This window comes from Prionailurus bengalensis, chromosome A3 (assembly GCF_016509475.1).
Source record: "Prionailurus bengalensis isolate Pbe53 chromosome A3, Fcat_Pben_1.1_paternal_pri, whole genome shotgun sequence".
NCBI lineage: Eukaryota > Metazoa > Chordata > Mammalia > Carnivora > Felidae > Prionailurus > Prionailurus bengalensis.
The window spans coordinates 74,047,670-74,067,620 of NC_057354.1; the positions used below are offsets into that span (position 1 = coordinate 74,047,670).

Genomic DNA, 19,951 nt, shown 5'->3' on the forward strand with positions numbered 1-19,951 from the left:
TCTTGATATATATGATTAGAACTACAAGTTTACTTGTGGCAGAGTTTCTATAAAGAATGAATTTAAGAAATGGGGAGTGGGGCGCCTGGGTGGCGCAGTCGGTTAAGCGTCCGGCTTCAGCCAGGTCACGATCTCGCGGTCGTCGGCGAGTTTGAGCCCCGCGTCGGGCTCTGGGCTGATGGCTCAGAGCCTGGAGCCTGTTTCCGATTCTGTGTCTCCCTCTCTCTCTGCCCCTCCCCCATTCATGCTCTGTCTCTCTCTGTCCCAAAAATAAATAAACGTTGAAAAAAAAATTTAAAAAAAAATAAAAAAAAAGAAATGGGGAGTAAGAAATATTTTCCATAAATGATCCTTATTTTAAGGTGCCATGTTACTTTTTACCTACTGTTTACTACATCTCTAAGAGGAAATTGTAGGTTGATTTGCACATAAAATGAAGGCTTAATGAATAATAGAGGCAAAGACACTAAGGCAGTTAGTACCCTCCTCATCTTATAGTGACAACAGGCTCAGAAAGACTAACCTGCCCAAGAAAACACAGCTGGGAGCCTTCTCTAACATTTTGCCTCCCAAAGTCTTACATACGTGAAAATGAAATTGCTTCCTGCAATGTATTAGTGTATTGACACCTATGTGAAGATTGACAGAACTGGTAGATGCGATTCTCTTCCTAAACCTCCAATACTCATCCCTGAAAGATTTAGACAGAATCATCTAAACAAAGTTATGGGTTATGTCTGAAAAAAAGTTTTCCAGGGTAAAGGAAAAGGAAAGATAATACTTAGCTAAATTGTATCTTACGATTTTTAAATGATTATTAACCACTTGTTATAAAAATCACCTCTTTGCTTTATTTCTTTTTGTATCAATCAGTTTAAGTGAATGTTAAACCAACTTAATTTTTTTTAGGAGTAATAAAGTTAACTAAAAAGTAATGAAATGTTTTTAAAAAGACAAATCAACCATATGATGGTTTGTTACGAACTGGATTTCTGTGGCTGATAATAGGTATTGTCAAGTAAAAATCACTGCCATTCAACTCCAAATCCCTTAGTAGCATTACTTTTAAAGGAAATGTTACAGCTTTTGTATTATTTGATTTGGTATTTAATAACAGTTGTAAGTACAATGGCAAACATTGAAAGAGAACCCTTAGAAATGAAAAAGACAATTTAAAATCAGGTTTTGTTAAAGGGTGCTGTTATAAGTGCAACTTTATCCATAAGCATTCCTTTTAAGGCATTTTCATTGTTGTCCCAATATCTCAACATGTACATCAAGGTTTATATCACAAAATGGGCTCCTTTTGTATTACTCATTCAAGGCTTAAAGAAAAAATACATCTCAGGACTAAGTGAAGCAGAAAAAAACACAAAAATTCACTTTTCTCATAAAAAGTCACTTAAAACACAAAGTCATTTAGCATACATTATTACTCCTCATTGTAATTCCAGATTTGGTACAGTATCTTTTTCACTTCCTGACATAAACTGTTAAGACAGTGCAGGCTCTAATACTTCATTTGTGAGGTGGCTGCAATTCTGTAATATGCACAGTGATTTTTTAATAGGCTCTTACCATGCCTTGCATGAAAGGTGCTACATACAAACCTGTTACGTGAACTCTTTGGTAACCACCAGTTCAAAACGTGGACCAAACATTTCCACATGGCCAGATCTGAAGCACTTTATTGGAGCTCTTTGCCGAAGCTATTACCCTGTATATTAATTTTTCAGTTTCCTAAGGGGTTAGGTGTTGATTTAGAAGACAGCCAGATAAAAGCATGTCAGGCCCCCTTAAGTTTCTAGGTGGCCAAATATTTTGTTTGGTAGAAGCAGTTTAAGGGAAAAGAGTGACCTCCTAGTAAGTTTGCTTCTGAATCTTTTGGAGAAAGTAAAGTATTCATGAGGTTATTATCTAGTCCTTCCTTGAAATGGTATGAAAAAGGTTATGAATATAATTGAGAATATTCCTACTTTTGAGGTCTTAAGTATTTCCTTGGTTGTCTCTAACTGCACTTTCTCAGGGTCAGCATACTGAGTCTCAGTACTATATAGGCTGTCCCTAAACATTTTCTGCATGAAGCAATAATGTGCTGCTTAAATCAACAGGTTCTCTATTTTAGGACATTAGTGTTCTGGAGAGGTCAAGCTGTGGTATGATTCATCTCACTGGGCAAACTCCTACTCATTAAATTCCAACTTTTAGTAACTGTCCTGGGATGTGTCCTAGTTGTGCAAATTAGATGCTAGTTAATATAAATCTAAGTTACCCACTTACTGTATTCAGCTAAAACATAACTTCTATATTTACTTTCAATTTATCCACCTAAAAATGAATTTACATTTTTTACATGCAAGTATCTCTAGACTGCCATGATGCCCATTATCAATTTGATACTTGAATCTAGGGAGTCACAATGGAGAGAGACGTTTCAAAGTCTAGAGATTAAGTTTTAAATATGTCTGTTGTGCAATATTTGTATTTTAGTAAGAATCCTTTGTATTTACATTTACATAGCACCTTTCATCCAAGAGTTTACAGCATTATTTGGCAGCAAAACCTAAGTTAATGGTGGCATTAAGATAAGTCCAAGTTCTCTAAATTCCTTTTTAATTTCTGGTCAACTATACATGCTGTATTTCTTTTCATTAGTAAGTCTTTCTGAAAGTAGACTATGAACACAATACTGCTACTGGCCTACCAAAAACAGAGAGGGAAAGGGATAGAGAGTGGGAAAGAGAGAGAGAGGGAAGGAGAGAATGGGGTGGGGGGGAGAGAACATACACATTTCTCACAGTTACTAGGTTAGTGATGAAACACACAGTTCCTAAACCACACACTATGAATATGGAGTTGTTCCAAAAAGATTTTTTAGAGCTGGTAATGAGAGCCTAAGAAGTACACTGTTAAAATAAAAAAGTCACTATCTTTGTCATTTCAGACCTTTAAGATTATTCTGATATTTATGTTAAATAATGAATTTGCATTAATAAGTATCAATGCCTTTTTTGATTTCATAAGAAAATAAAACTGTGATATAAAATTGGAGCTACAAAAAAACTGATGTTTCCCTGGGTTAACTAAATCTACTTTTTTTGTGCTTCTTTCAAATGTTTAAGGTAACAAATGCATACAAATATTTCAAAAGTACCAATAACAGTTACCAACTTTAATGTAATATTATAAAGGACAAAAACAGAAAAGTTCTTATTAATATGTGATAACCTTAAAAATAAATGAGTTCCTGGCAAAATGCAGATCATAGTAAATTATTTACATTTTTTTTTTTTGCCATAAGAAAACTTCTTAAGCAATAGTCAGCTCTCATGTTAAAAAAAACAAACACACATATATAACCCAATACTAAAGAAGGGAAATGAATTAAAACACAACAGTTTTATCTTGGGAATGAAATTTTCTGGAAAACCACCTTACTAAAAAAGTTTCAGAAAAACACTCTCTTTAATTACCTTGGATTGTGAATGCTTAGTGTTGCTTAATGAGGAATATGGAAATATTAATATTACTGTAAATTTTTTATAACTCCTATTTTTCAGATTTATCTTATAAACTGAATTTCTTTTGCAGTGCATCAAAATAATTAGTTAAAAAAAAAAAAAGAATACCAACACATGCAGTCTGCTAACCAAATAAGGCTCTGACATGCCAAAACAATGTTCTCTGTATCTTGATATATAGTACATTCCACAACATACAGCATTTTAGATTTACACAACTAAATATAAATGGCTAGATTCTGGCTAATACTTAGCAGAAGCATTAAGCAAACATGGATAAATTCATAAACAAATGACGAAAGAAGTAGATTGTTCTTGGAGTACTTCTTGAAACCTTAAAACACTTGGTCCTTAGAGAGAGAACATCCTTTATTCAGTAGATCTTAACAATACAATGTATAGTAAGTCCTAAAACCTTCTAAAAATTTTGGCAGTTGACTCCAGTAGTGCTCCTTGATTCAAGGAAGGAATGAAGGTTTTGTATTTCTTGCCTGCTCTAGTCACGAAGGATTGTTTAAAGTCTCCTTAAAGATTTTTAAAATGATTCCTATAGTTGGGTGTCTTGTTACTTCAGAAATAAAGGCTTCACACTGAGAAACTGAAGGACACTTTTCTCTCTGTATTTAGTTGGAAGGTAGAAAGAAGAAAGAAAATGTAAGAAAAGCTTGAAGATAAGAGAGATATAAAATACAGAGCAGGCACTATACGAACAACATGCACCAGATAGGTCTTCTATAGAAATGAGAGAGTGACAGAAAGAGACACTTTTTCTTGGAGTGGCTCTTCACAGAAAAGGTATGTAATTTACTGTTTATTCTCAATTATCAAGAACATTGTGGGGGGTGGGGGGGGGAGTGGATTCCTATAAAAGAAAAAAAAACAACTTCAAATTAAAAAAGGAATTCTGAAAACATTTACTAGTAAAATTAAATTTAAATTAAGACAAAAAAATAAAAATAATTTTTAAAGGTTTGTTTCCTGCACTGATAGGCAAAAGCTTACATCAATCAATAAATCTTCCTCAACTAGTAAGTAGGACAGAAAGTCGTGAATTAAGCAAGCAATATTTACATCTGTTAATGCAATGTGCACTTGTTCTTGTACGTAACACGGTTAGTTTGTATAAATGAGACAGACTAATCTCATTTACATTGTAAGGAAGAAACTCACCACTTGGCCCACATGTCATGTAGTGGGTAATAGAATTAGGAGCTTTGTTGCTCCCTAGACCTGCTTTTTGAATTTCTGCTTTCTTGTACTTTGTCCACATCTGCAGGAGAAAAGCATTTCATGTTATTTAATCAAAGGTTAAACATAATATAATTCATGAAGACAAGAAACTAATGAGCTCTTGTTGAGCAGGGCAAGAAGAAAGAATCTAACTGGGAAATTTATTAATATTATAGACATCTTATTACATAAAGACTGATTGTTATAGTTTAAAAGCCAGAAATAATATACTTGTGTCCTCTTACTATGTTTATTCACTAAATAGTCACAAATAGTTTTAAAGTAAAAAATAATCTTGCATGCAGCCACAGAGACATCCACAATGAAGTATTTATTTACTGAGAAAACCAGGTCTTAAGGCAAATTTTATAGGCAAATAATATACCTACTTTTACTGTTACAGCTAAAGTTGTTTTGGTCAAAGGGAACCCAATACCTAACAATGTCAGTTTACAATGTCAGACAAATAATAATGGTATAATTTCTAGAAACCCAGGCCAGGAATGTGAATGCCATGCAGTTTCATCTAAAATCAGGGTAGTGAATCTCCAAATAGTTTTCCAAATAACCCTTTATGAATCATAAGATATTTATGAGATGTCTTAGAGGAAGAAAGTACAGCTGCTCAACTGGGTCAGAGTTGCTTCATTTTTATCTTAAAAAAAATTAAAAAGTTACAATATTGGTGCTTCTTTGTAAGACTCATAGCAAGTTGTATGTTGATTTCTTATAGCATGGGAAATGCTGGCTGAATAATATTTCTAAGGTTCTTCCCATGCTAAAAATTTGATTCCAAACGCTATGCTAGTGTTTTGAAAAAATTTTAGGCCTCCACAACTGGTGGTAGTCTCTAGAGGAAGTGTAGCCTGTATTCTCAAAATCCTCAAGACCTATGGACATGGTATGGACCTGTCTTAGAGTACAATGTATATGTTCCTTTTGAAAACATGTTATAATATAAATTACAAACTATAGCCATTTGTTTGTATTGGAAATACTTCTTTCTGGTAAGTCTAATTTTGTAAAATAATCACAGTTTTATGATACAACAATTTCTGTATTTTGCATAAATAAATTTAATATTTCAAATTTAAAGTGCATGGCCAGATATATAATATCTAAAGAGTTGAAATGGTGATGAAATAATTCTTGGCTCAAAGTGGAAAAGTAGTAACACTAATTATTCCATTTTAATCTATTTGGCTCCAATCCAATCTCACTTATATTTACCGTTAAGTTTTATTATTAGGTTATTAATAGGTTATAAAAAAGAGATGCCAAAAACATTTTTAATGTTAGGACTGACTGTGAAACAACCAGCAATAAAACAGACGGATGTATTCATGGAAAAAGTATATTAGGTGGTAGTAAAAAATATGAAAATTTTCTGATTGGAGAGGGCCTACTCCCCACAATGACCTTTTGTAAGTACAAGAGAATAGTTTAATTTACAAAGGATACAAATTTCATTATGCAAAGATTCTTTACAGATTCTATTTCCACGGCCCAATTAATAACCATAATAATTTAATATAACAACATGTATGAAATAGTAATCCCCCTCACCCCCATTTAGAAAGTTACATTTCAAAGCATTTCTTCCAGATGCCAGGCTGAGTTATTAGCAGTAATATTTAGGCTGAATCAAAATGTCAAAAACATTCCAGAGAAAGAGCTAAGGTATACTTCTCTCCAGAAGTAAGTGAATCAAGTACGTGTTTTGTTTTGTTTTGTAAAATTCTGGGAGTTAGAGATTCAAGTTTAGCTTATTTTACTTTAAAAGTGTTTTGACCACAGCAAGATAATTTTAAAGTTTATTGACACTTAAGTCAGAATTATGAAATATTTTATCTTATATGGTTATTTTTTTAGCTAAAAGTTTATATTTATTTTTAGTTCTAAAATTTGTTCCACTAAAAACACACTTGTTTATTTAAATAGTTACAAATTCTAACATTAATTTTATTTTAGCACAATGTACTCTTTTAAGAAATTATTTTAAGGACAGACACGTAATTTAATAGATTACTGAAGCAACAATCTTTACTACTTTGTAAACTTGCTATCCTTTTTGAACAGAAGTAAAAATGCAAATTTTCAACACACTATTATTTATTTCTTTTACCCTATAAAAAAAGAACTGGCAAAACTAATATATTAATTGATTCCAATTTAAAAAGTCATCTTGAAGGAAAGATGGTCCTTGAGCTCTTACACTTAACAGATGAAGGAAAGTGAAGAGAAGAAACAGAATTAATACAAATGCTCCTAGCCACTGTGTAAGTAACAGGTAAATTTGATGGGGTTTTTAAAGAATTACACTCAATTTATGAGTAACAACAATGTTCTAAATCTGAACAAGTTTATAAATATGGGCAGTAGTTAACATTTGCTACAAAAGTGTTAAGGGAGTGACTATTTCTTTGAAAATAAAACAGGAGGACAGAAGACCTAGTTAAATGGCAAAAGAAAATGACATCTTTTTACGTATTTTCCTTAATGCTGTACATGTGCAATGTGAAGTGCACATTTGGGGGGGAGAAGGAGTGAAAAGAACAGCGAGGGAAGAGGAGCAAAGAGGAGGGAAGCAGAAAATGAACGTTCCTTTTTGGGAGTAACAAAGTAAATATGACTTGGAAATGCCTTCTTGGTAATTATAGCATGCAACTATTTTAATATGCTTGCAAGGTATCAAAGTAACAATCTCTTATCGGGTGACAAGAAATGAGAAAGAGGAGCATGTATTGTTAAGGATTTTAAAGTCATGCAAAAAATGTACAATGTAATTAATATTTCATGCAGGCTTTGGTGTGGTTACACATTCATATTTATATACATGCCGCCATGTACAAATGAATACTATGCCACAATTTAAAAATAAAAATATAAGCCTAGCCAAATGATACTTTTCAACAGCAGCTCTTCAAATCAGATTAGAGAAGCACAGTGCATATCAAGTAACATCAGTATTATATTGTGCAGTTTTGATCATACACAACCATATTCATACCAAACAATCTGATTATCCTCAGAAACCAACAATGCAGATTCTGTGTCATCAGGATAGAGGCATGCAGTAGTGATAAGATTATTGCTATCTGCAGAAGACTGTGGGTTACTGTTACTAGGGTTCTGATTATCAGAAAACTGTTCATTATCTTTCTTTGCAGCTTTATCCAAAATGGCAGAAGCCTGGTCAGTTACTCTGGCGATTGGCCTGGGAGGTAACCCACTTATGTTACTAACTAGTTCTGTATTCAGAGATAAAAATGGCTGAGATAGATTAGCCATAGTAAATGACTCTACGCTATCTTTAGCTGATATTCCAAATGCATCATTAGACATACTAATAATGGCAAAGGTTTCGTTTAGAAAATGTGACTTTTCTGTTCTTGAGTTTCTAGTCTGGGCATATAGCGACTTGGGCTTATCTGGAGCTGAATTGTTTTGTGCATGAGAACCCACAGCATGGGTTGTACTGTGAGGTGCATGAGAGGACCACTGGAGTAAATGGTACTCACGAGAGGCTGCAGTGATGTTGCTATCAGCAGTAGCTGGTGGAGAATCAACTGATATAGGTAGTCTACTGTCCTTGGTCAGAAAATCATGGATGCTTGTCCTTCGAGTAGTTCCTTCAGCAGTAGAGATCACACTGCTTGCACGAGGTAAAGTGGCATAAGGATTACTATCTTTTGATTGTCGTGACAGAGAAGTTTCTTTCACTAATTTTATCTTTCCTTGAGTGCCTAAGGTAGGTTTTCCTGGAGAGCTAATGAAGGAGGCATCTTCAGTCTTTCGAGGACTGGGTCTCATAAATTGTTCAGGCTTACTTGTCCGTCTATCGTAGAAGTCTCCTGGGGTTTTTCCACTTACTGACCTGGCCAGACCACAGCTAACTGGTTTGTTTTTTCCCAAAAAGTCAGAAGAGACAGACAAACTTTTCATTACTTCATCTAAAAGATTCTCTTGACTTGAGGACTTTATCTGTTAAAAAAGATACCACAGCAGATTAGTGAATGCAGCCAAGCTTCTGTTTTCCTGATATATTACACTGTGTGATATAAAATTGCTAGTATCTGTTTATAAACATGTCTTGATAGAAGCTCTATAGTTCAAAGAATTTTAACTTGTAGTGTCCATCTAAATGAATGTTACCATAGACAAAACTAACCTGTATTGAGGTAAGCTTGTTGCTTTCTTCCAAAAACTGTTGTAGAGTAACAACTTCACTTCCAGGAGAACCAGTTTTGATCTTGTGATGTGCTCGACTCTCTAACGTTTCAGGCATTTTGTGCTGGAGCATTGGACTTGATCTGGTCTGTCTTTTCAAGTATTGGATTGGACTGCTACCACTGCTGGACCAAGCTTCATGATCATGAAGCAGGCTAAATTCTCCACTGCTGTGGCTTTGTGGCCTGCTTTGGATATTAACTGCACCTGCTTTTGGAGTAAATGCTGTGTTAAGAGTTTGGTAACAGAAATGAGATTAAAACTATATAAGTAATTACATTTGTGGACTGGATTCTTATGAATAGCTAAACTGACTTTCAAATTTCATTTAGATATGCTTACTAAACTGTGTTCATCTTTCAACAGTCTAACACTATCTGCCACAGTCTCTTTATTTTGTTAAATTGACAGACAGTAGTTCCACAAGGACAAATACTTGCTTTTACCACTACACCCAGAGCGAAACATATGACGCAGGCACTCATTACATTTGATGAGTAAGTGAATAAAAAAATAATACATTTTTTCATTTTTATTAAAAAAAATTTTTTTTAAATGCTTATTTATTTTTGAGACAGAGCGTGAGCAGAGGAGGGGCAGAGAGAGTCACAGAATCCAAAGCAGGCTGCAGGCTCCGGCCTGTCAGCACAAGCCCAACATGGAGCTCGAACCCACAAACCATGAAATCATGACCTGAGCTGAAGATGGATGCGCAACTGACCAAGCCACCCAGGTGCCCCAATAATACATTTTAAAAACTCAGTTCAAGTCACTGTAAAACACCTCACAAGTTAGAACAAAACAGGATGATATGATTTTTAAATTACATCAAAATGTTAAAACCAGAATAAAAATTCAGAGGTTAAAAATTCGAATTCCTTGCCTCTCTATGAAATCTTCATTCTTTACTTGAAGCTTCCTCATTCATCCTAAATGAATAACCTTAAATAAATTTTTTTTAATTGAAACAGCAGGCATATATAAAGGAAAATCAATGGAAATATGATATAGTTACTTAGCAAATTCCAGTAAAAATATAAAGTCAAATATGTTTTATTTTATTCTTTAATGTCTGAATCATCTGATTGTTCCTGCTTTACACTGTTGGTATGGTGGTTATGTAGTCTTAAAAAACTCAACTGAGGGGTACCTGGGTGACTCAGTTTAGCATCCAACTTTGGCTTGGGTCATGATCTTATGGTCTGTGGGTTCGAGTCCCACCTCTGGCTCTGTGCTAACTGCTCAGAGCCTGGAGCCTGCAGCAGATTCTGTCTCTCCCTCTATCTCTCCCCCTCCCCCACTCATGCCTGTGCTCTCTCAAAAATAAAAAAAATTAAAAAAAAAAAGGCTCAACTGAGGTTAAGCAACTGTATAGAATGCAAATTACTAGTTCTGGAAAAAAAACTCCCTAATGTTTATGTTATTCCTTGGATTCTAAATGACAGCAAACTATATAGATATAATATCAAGATGGACAACACAACTAATAATACAAAGTAAAGTGGGTCACGAAAGAATTTGGCTCAAGTTATGTAACATTTTACAAAAAAAAAGATTTCCTTGAATTTTCAAATCAGAAAAGAAATACTTCAGTTTTCAGACTGTATTCTTCTACTACATATAAGAATATGATTATAAAAATGAAAAGATAATCCCTTCTTGAGATCAGATTTTTCAGACCACTACAACAGAGTCATAGCATTAACGATAAAATTACAACTGAGACAAAATGATTTTATAATACAAAAAGCAGGGGCGCCTAGGTGGCTCAGTTGGTTAAAAGCATCTGACTTTGGCTCAGGTCATGATCTCATGGATGGAGCCTACTTCTCCGTCTCTGCTTCTCCCCCTCTCCCACTCATGCTCTCTCTCTCTCAAAAATATAAATAAACATTAAAAATTTTATAATACAAAAAGCAACAGAACACATGCACTCATTATAATGGGACAATTCTGGACTGTAGAGAATACTTTAACCAACTTTTATAATCAATTAAACAATTCCAGAATCTGAGTAGGCAGTATACCTTTAAGGAAAAAAGTATTAGTCAAAGCCTCTAGACATTTACATAAAACCTCACCTTGGAATGCATATTAAAAAATTAATTTAAAAAATCTTGCATTCTTTATAGAAGCTATGTGCATCCATCTGGGTCTTGTTCTACACATACACATTTGTTTTCTTAAATTAAAAAAAAATATTTCCCCCTATTTCATGAATAAATAAAGCTGAAAGTATTTCTAAAGCACCTTCTGTAGAGTTCAATGTACATGCATCATGAGAAAATTAAGGACAACCATTTTCATGACGAAGACAAAACATAAGAAAAATAAGGACCTACAGATATTTTTGAAGTTAAAGATGCCATAAAAACATTTTGCCTGTGAAGATGAAAAATGGAAACCAAAATAACTGCTCCTGTTTTTACATTTATATACATGGTATGTATCACAATGCTAAGTATAAAATGTTTTAAGGAACTATGTTCCAAACATAGATGATTTGGATTTCATACTTTACCCCAGAAACTTCATCGATCTTCTATTATAAAATCTGGAAATGGATGGACAATATTAGTAAATTTACCTACAGCGTACCTTTGACTTCATGGAGTGAAGCATTATTATTACTATTGCTAGTGGATGTTCTGCTACTATCAAGGCTGGCTGGTCTTGAAGCTAAATGAAAAAATCAGGAGACAGTGTGATAAACTTCCAGCTAATGACATTGAACTTTACATTCTGATCACAGAATGCTTTGAGGAAGCAATCATGCATACTTTCACAGGCTAAGCATGCCCAGAGTTGAATCTTACAGATTAGAGAAGAAAGGCATTTACAGATAGTTCAGTTAGACACTTTAGAATAAGACATTTCTGAAACACTGAGATTCAAAGAAAAGAAAAGAAAATATATATTTAGATTTGGAAATGTTTTCTAGATGGATACCAGAACTGTTTGAATAGGGTGACACGCCAAAAAAAAAAAAAAAAAAAAAAAAAGTGCTAATGATTAGGTCACTTACAACAGATCAGAAAAGGAACCCTGCACACTGCAGAAATGCCATGAACAGGAGGAACATGAGCATCTGCAGTTGATGTCCTGTATTCCTACCCGCACAAGGGAGAACAACTGCACAGTTAACACAACCCTACCCTGTTTCTTAAAATCTTGCTTACATATGAAATCCCCTGAACCTGTTATCCATTTATTATTAATAATTTAGTTTGGCAAGATATGACTTTGCAGATCTCTCCAGAAACTTAACAATATGATATACTCAACACTGCAGAAAATGTGGTTTCAGAAGAGTTCATCCCTTTACCTAAGTATTTTTAAAACCAATAGTAAAATGTGTTTCTCATAACTTTAACGTTATAGCATAATGGCAACAAAATTACATTTAAGCATTGTGCAGGTATATTTTATAAATGACCTTGACCAAAACAGAGACTACCTAGATGAAGCAACAACCTCCAGAGGGGCAAAAGGGAGTATTAGGTTTTGAAGAAATGGCAGAAAAAGCTATGAGATGCAGGTTAGAGAACACATGCTTGCCGGCAACGCAACATTCACCAAATTGATGCGAAAGTCTTAGCATTCCCATTCTGTATGTAACATGTGCTCTCTAAATAAAGTTCATATCTTACCATGAACTCTTGATCCCGTACTAGAATCATCACTAATACCTTGTGGACTTATGTCTTCAAAGGATGTAGTATCTACATAAAATAACAAAATGGATATAAAAATATTTTTAAACAAACAAAAAAAAACCCTTATAAAATTTCCCTTATGCAGTTATGGATACTGTTTTTCAAGCACATATAATACATCTTGGTTTAACATATTTCATAGACTCAACCAGAAACTGGAACTAGGAATAAGAACAGAATGGCTGTGATGAAAGTTGACTCGCTTAGGGAAAACACCAGTAGCAGTGAAACAATCTCCCCAAGGACCCTGCAAAGCAAATCAAGAGCCTGGGCTGTTCTACGTGGTTCTCTCTGTTTAAAGTTTTAGTGTTTTTAGTTGTTTTTTTTTGTGTTTGTTTTCAAGCTCCTATCATCACTTTTTCCCTTTCTCACGCTTCACATGGTTTACTTTTCCTTTCCTTGTTAGTTCACAAGATGTTTATTATGAAAGGCCTAGGAAAGATTTTAATTATTTGTAAGATGTTTTAAATTTTTGAAATGAAGTGAAATTGAAAATTCTCTCAAATTAAATCGATTATTTTGATAATTATTTCAGGTTGTTGCTGTCAAAAAAGTACACATGGGAAAGTCAAATTAAAATTCCTGTTGCCAACAGTTACACCACAGTGCAAAGAGCAGACGGCCTATACCTTTATTATTAACCAACTGCTTGGATCTGAAGCCTGTAGAAGAGTTGACAGTTGAAAAGTTGATGGCTGTAGTAGAGAAGGCCATAGCTCCCAATTCTTTTCTCCTTTTACCCGTTGAAATATCATCAGGAACCTCCAAATTCTCAGTACTACCTGTCCACTGTCCTCCTGCTAGGACCATGGACTGCACCAGGTCATTCATGGCTGGGATGCAAATGAAAGCAAATGAATCAGCATGGTTAATGTATCTGCTTTTATTCCTATCTTGTATTATAAATGATCTGGTTTTTGTCTATGGATTAATGCAAGTGAACATCGAAAACTATAACCACAAGGTCATTCAAATTATGACATGCATTCAGCTGAATGAAATGAGTAGGCCAAAGGCTGATAAATTTCAGTCAATATTTTTATCCCATCTCCACCCCCTTTAAAGATAGGAAAAGGAATTTTACTCTGTACAACTGCCATGCTTTTGCGCAGTGATGTGCAAATATAATTAGAAGCCTTCATAATGTGGTTTTGTGATGACAGAAATGGAATGAATAAAGGTAAGATGGAGAGCAGTTCTTATACAGCATCATTATTGAAAATGACAAAGAGTCCTTGGTCAGAGCAGGTTACTGAAGAAATCATTCATTTTGTGAATCAAATAAGTATACCATTCAATAAAAACCTGAAAGAAATGATATCCAAAGTGACAGACATTTAATGTGATTATGTAATTACCCATTCTTCTTAAAAAAAAATAAAACTAGAGTATTAATATATAAAGAATGACAAACGTTTTCAAGGGTTACAGGCCATTTTATTTATTTATTTAATTTACTTCATTAAGAAAATAAAGTCCTAATGCTAAAGGTTTTGTTATATTTTAAGTAAATTTCTTTGGGAAAAAAATTTCTATGGCATAGAAAATTAAAGTTTTTTTTTTCTGCCAACTTTTAGAAAGGACTGGAAATGTATATTACATGTATGACTAAACATATGCATGTATATGTACCAGTGAATATACATATAATGCAAATTAAGTGCCAGTTTTGAAAAAAAAATATTCTTCCAGCTCCTTGAATTAGAGGAAGACTGCACTTTTGCAAAATAAAGACAGTTGGCACCGTCCAGAGAAAGGTTAGTGAAAAATTAGTAATGGAAGCCAGTGTGGTCATTTGAAAGAAGCTGAACTGTCATAAAGTCTTACACATGGAACGACGGTAGCAGGCCTTCATTTTGTCTTTATCCTTCGGTCTGTTCCTCAAAAAGGGCAGTCTTTTCAGTGCAACCACTTTAATGTCAGAGCATGAGGAAAAACAGAAACAGAAAAATGAAAGAAAAAAGGGAGAAGAACAGATGGCAGTTAAATGTTGAAATTAAGGACAGAAATGAATGTCTGAGTTTCAGCTATGTATGCTATACTAAAGCTATTACTCTTGTGCTGCTGAGTGATAATGAAATATGAAATATGTACTCTGATACTTTAAAATACTTGGAAAGCACTGAAGACAATGATGAGGAACATATACTTTGAAAGCTTGGGTTGGCTAAAGTCCTACAAATATAGGAACTGTTTAGAATTACTGAAGGAATATTTTTCCTAGTTAAGTTGTAAAGGTGTACCTTTAAAATCAGGGCTATTGGTGGGCCACAGTATACATGATGAAAATACACGGGGCTTTTCAATCCTCGGTCTTTACTTTTCAAATTATAAGACTTTATTTTGGAAAAAAATTACTTAGGAAGATGCACATTCTACAAGAATATTCTAGTAATATCTATCAACAAAAACTAGGGTGCCCCATCGATGTTTAAAACTTAATCTAAAGAAACTTTAAAAACTTTCATTATTTTCGTAAACCGTAACAAAGAAAGTAGGGAATTATTTTTTGGGATAAACTGAATTCTGGTGCATTATTTAGCAGCACCATGAAAATATATATTCTGAGCAAAGTCTTTCAAAAGATGACATGAGTAATTATATTCATTTCATTTTGCAAAAGGTTGGTGAGGGAAAAGAGAAAAACTAGCACTAAGTTCTTTCTATTAAGTCTAAAGGAAAAGGAGGCACCCTGATGCAAGAAAAAAATGACAGAAAATATGTATTTATAACATTTTTAGGTATTTTGAAGGGCTTTTTTGGTGAGTTTATTTAAAAAATCAAAGGTAGCACTGTGCAGAAAAGTTCTGTAAGTGAAAATTAGGGTTGTAACTACAGTAGGTGTCATTAGCATAGACATCCAATGTTCACTAGAGTCACTAACATTCTTGAATTATAATTTAATAAGATTTGAAAACAAAAAATTGTTACACCTTTTCGGAACTGCAACTTAGGAGTCAGGGCAATGATGTGAATAAAGACCTAGCCTTACACAGCCTTAATAACGATGATCCTTCTCAGGGTTTGTCGTCATCTTGTAAATAATCAAATCATCTTGTAAATAATCAAAGTTCTTCCAACAAACTGACAAGTGTCATCCATTAAGGAGAATGCAATGGACATACAGTTTTTTTTAACTTAGTTAACAATCATGATTCATTTAAGCTTTTAATTTGACCTATTTCTTTTCTATCTTGGTAAACACAGCTGTTTTTAATGATTTAAAAAAGAAATGAACTGAAAACAATGTAAAAATGGACACTTAGCTAAAACAAAGCTGAATGGTTGCAACATGCACATGTTGTCTTATTTAGATACTGCTGTTTCAACTGTTTTCCAAAGACTGCTTTACTGACAGACACTCTTCCAAAAACAGACAGGATAAAAGGAGTTTTAAACTTGCCATTGGTGGAATGTGATCCTTCTTGTGTCAACTAGTTTGTAGATATACAATGTTCTTTTTCCAACATACTAAAATTAAGGGAACATTAACATTGCTGGGTTTTGTGTTTATTTAAAAAATTCTAAAACTGGACAAATGCAAGAAAGGACAGTATTACTGCCTTCTGATCCTTATTCTGGATGTTTCAATTCTGGATCCAATTCTGGATCCTTATTCTGGATGCAGGAATGTCAGATTTATATTTAAAACAGGCAAGAAGACCTCAAAGAAAGACTGTCCTGCCTTTCTTGTGTACGTTATCCTATCTGAATGGAAACATCTTTTCTTAGGGCACCTGGCCTGCCTCAGTCCATAGAGCAGGCAATTCCTAATCTCAGGGTTGTGAATTCAAGCCCCATGTTGGGCATAGAGCTTACTTAAAAAAAAAAAAATCAATCTCCTATGAAATATCTTTCTTTAATTGGAAAAAAAATAATTAGACCTATTTCCATTTCTCATTTAATAAGATGTCAGATAGTTTATATCTAAAGGTAGCAGTTAAAACTGAATTATCTGGCATCTTTTTAAGGTAAACCTGATGATCTCTCCATAAGAATGCTCAGAGATTTCATGTAGATTTGGCTGATAAGACTAGATTAAAAACAAAACAAAACAAAAACACCACCACCCAGGTTATGATAATCTTATGTGGGATTTAATAACAAGAATTTAACAACCTTCTTGAGACTAACACACACACACATATGTATGTATGCGTGAATATTTATGGATTCTAGTTTTTAGGGTGGTATAAGTTGTATTCTGAAATACACCTTATAATACCTAATCTATACCCTAAAATACTGTCTTTTCAGAGATAATTCCTCTGAGGACAAAACACTATAGTTTTTTGAGTGTTTTGAGAGTTGCAATAAAGAGAGACTATCCCTGGGGGAAGAAGAAGCAGTTTTTGCCTATTTACTTCAGAAGAATGGCAGTGAGATTATATATATAAATATACCTACATTTAATATAGATATACATATACACACACACATAAATATATATTTTTTAATTTAGTGACTCTGGTGATAGTATGAGTGGATTCAAAGTTGTCTTGTTTACATATTCTCTAAGAACATTGTTAGGAGTCAGCCTGTTGGACACCTTCAAAGGGCCTAGCACTGAAAAGACGTTCTTTTATTCTTTTCTCTTTCTCTCAAAATATACTTCTTTAGGCTCTTACTTTGTTCTTAGTTAAGCACACTAGTAATAAAATAAAAAGATCATAAATTGTATAGGGCATGTTATGATGTAATACTTCTGTATCTGTAATTTAAAAATTATGTTTATATACCAGTTTATAAATTTTATACACAAACTTTTATCTCCACATCTATTTAAACTGATCCTTAAATTAATTAACCAAGCAATTGCTCAATAATTTTTATAACCTTCAATTACCTCTAAATCATTGAATAACATTCTCTTCAAATTCATATCTAGTTTTCTTTGCTTCTCCCCAATGTAGCTTTACTCCAATTCAACACCAAAGTATGTGAACAGAACCCCATTATAAAATGTCTTATTATAAAATGTCTTATTATTCTATTTCATTACAAATAAGCTCATAAATGATGAGCTCAAGATGAGCTCAAAAATAGTTCTCACTTGCTCTTCAAAATCACCCTGTATAGTAGGACACAAAGGTGAAAGGCGTGCCCATATAAATAGAACTAACAAGTGGCAGAGATATTCTGGCTCTTATTTCAATGTTCTTTCAACACTTGTTTTACCTTCCTGGCTAAATGATGGTAATTCTGCGTTTGGTGTATCTCTAAACACATAATATATAAAATCATGTGGTTATGCAGTATTGCAGTATTTAGTGAATTTTATAATCATATAGAGTTAAAAAAGAAATGCATTCATCAGACTATTACCCCAAAGGACTATGGAAGTTACAAGTTAAAGAAATCTTTTTGAAAGGATTCTAAAGCAATACTAGAGATCACAAATGTTTAAAGAGCTTAAGCACTCACTGCTGCTTTTCTTGGTCCCCAAAGTTTGGCCATCTTCTAAAGAATTTGAGCCTACTGAAGAACTATCTTGACTATCTTGATGGGGGAGTTGAAGAAATCCTTCACTGGAGTCTGAGCGGGTAGGTGTTAATGTAAGAGATTTCTGACGTTCCCGATTAATATCTTTCTTAGATTTTATCAATTTTCTCATTTTTAGAGTAATCCAGTTGCCTCTCCTAATAGAATAATTTAAAAAGCTCTTATGAGTCTAAAATTCAACATATAAATTCTTCACAAAATTAGAAGTCTTAACTTTTTTTTTCCAAAATAAAATAAAAATGAGTAAAACTTGGTTAACAGTACCTTCTAGGGGGAGATGGGTCATAAAATTTGTATTGATCCATTATTTTCTCTTCTAATTTCTCCTTTTGTCGTCTTAATTCATTTAACTTATCGCTATAAAAATAAAAACTGCATTTTAGGACATGCACCATTATTTTGTACAGTTATGAATATTAAATTATTTTGTGACTAGAATCTAATTTCTCTCCAAAACATAAACAAATACAGATGCCATAGTCGACAACTAAGAATTTATTAGGTATTCACAATGGGATTTTTTCCAAGTTTCTCCTTTTCTTTATATTTTCAAACTTACTTAATAAAAGGATATAGAATTCAATTCTTTAATACAACTTACTTGTTTGAAGAAAAATTTCCTTATTACATTCTCATCCTGACAAAGGAATTCTCTCAACATCTTTTAACAGCTATCAAGCAACACCGTATCAATAGTGACTATTCTCTTATTCTTGGATCTTTAGTATCTCACATCACTGTTGGTGATTTAGTATAATTTATGTAAGTAAAAACCTTTTCAATGGTTTGCTTACAACTGTAGATATGATAAGTGATCTTGTGATCACATCTTCATGAAAACAGACTTTTTTCCTTATGGCAGAATTATTTAGGCTTAATTTATGTCTAAAGAACTATTTTCTGCCTCTAGCAATACATGAATTACACTAGTTTCACCACATCTTAGTGTCATTTATGTTCTTGGTAGTATATATTATATAGGGAAACATCAAAGACCAAAGTAAAATGATCTTTCTAAAAAAAAGTGTGATGCCACAGTGATGCTGTTTACTCAAAAATATTTAGTGATAATTTACAATGAGGAAGACACAGAGACCATATAAAGACAAATAACAAGTAGCTCAACTCTGCTTATAATACAGTAGGAGAGAGAACATAAACACATACATGACTATTACAATCCAAGTCAGTAGTGGTACCAAAAGAAAAGCACTGTCTAGGGGCGCCTGGGTGGCGCAGTCGGTTAAGCGTCCGACTTCAGCCAGGTCATGATCTCGCGGTCCATGAGTTCGAGCCCCGCGTCGGGCTCTGGGCTGATGGCTCGGAGCCTGGAGCCTGTTTCCGATTCTGTGTCTCCCTCTCTCTCTGCCCCTCCCCCGTTCATGCTCTGTCTCTCTCTGTCCCAAAAATAAGTAAACGTTGAAAAAAAATTTTTAAAAAAAGAAAAGCACTAAGTACGAAGAACTTACAAAGGCAAAATATTTCTATCTTGGATGACCAAAGAAAGTCTTGTGGAGAAAATGCCCATATTAGAAAGACTGAAAAGATAAGAATGCTAAATTAAGCAATTTAGTTGAGGGGAAGCAGTGAGGGATTTTCAGGTTTAGATTTTGCTCAACAGGAAATCAGAAGCACTGAAGGTTTCATTACAAAGTGACATTATGAAATCTTTGCCTCAGGTACCCTTAACTCCCTAATGAAAAAGAACTTATCAAAAAGGATGCGGGTAAAGAAAGCAACCAGGAGGCTAAT

General features: G+C 33.7%; 1 protein-coding gene across 6 annotated transcripts in view; it reads right to left on the bottom strand.

Moving 5' to 3' along the window:
- Positions 1-1,089: 1,089 nt before the first annotated feature.
- Positions 1,090-19,951, bottom strand: part of CCDC88A (coiled-coil domain containing 88A) — a 156,572-nt gene continuing 137,710 nt past the window's right edge. Inside the window, exons 24-33 of one of the 6 annotated variants that reach the window (XM_043603406.1) lie at positions 18,464-18,556; positions 18,122-18,336; positions 14,525-14,608; positions 13,327-13,530; positions 12,632-12,703; positions 11,580-11,660; positions 8,923-9,191; positions 8,273-8,735; positions 4,692-4,791; positions 1,090-4,138 (exon numbers count right to left, since the gene is read on the bottom strand). In XM_043603406.1, coding sequence (XP_043459341.1) covers positions 4,727-4,791; positions 8,273-8,735; positions 8,923-9,191; positions 11,580-11,660; positions 12,632-12,703; positions 13,327-13,530; positions 14,525-14,608; positions 18,122-18,336; positions 18,464-18,556 — 1,546 coding nt within the window. In that variant the 3' untranslated portion in view covers positions 1,090-4,138; positions 4,692-4,726. Of the gene's footprint in view, positions 4,384-4,691; positions 4,792-8,272; positions 8,736-8,922; positions 9,192-11,579; positions 11,661-12,631; positions 12,704-13,326; positions 13,531-14,524; positions 14,609-18,121; positions 18,337-18,463; positions 18,557-19,951 lie in introns of all 6 variants that reach the window. The other 5 variants (XM_043603407.1, XM_043603405.1, XM_043603409.1 and 2 more) reach the window with 5 other exon arrangements.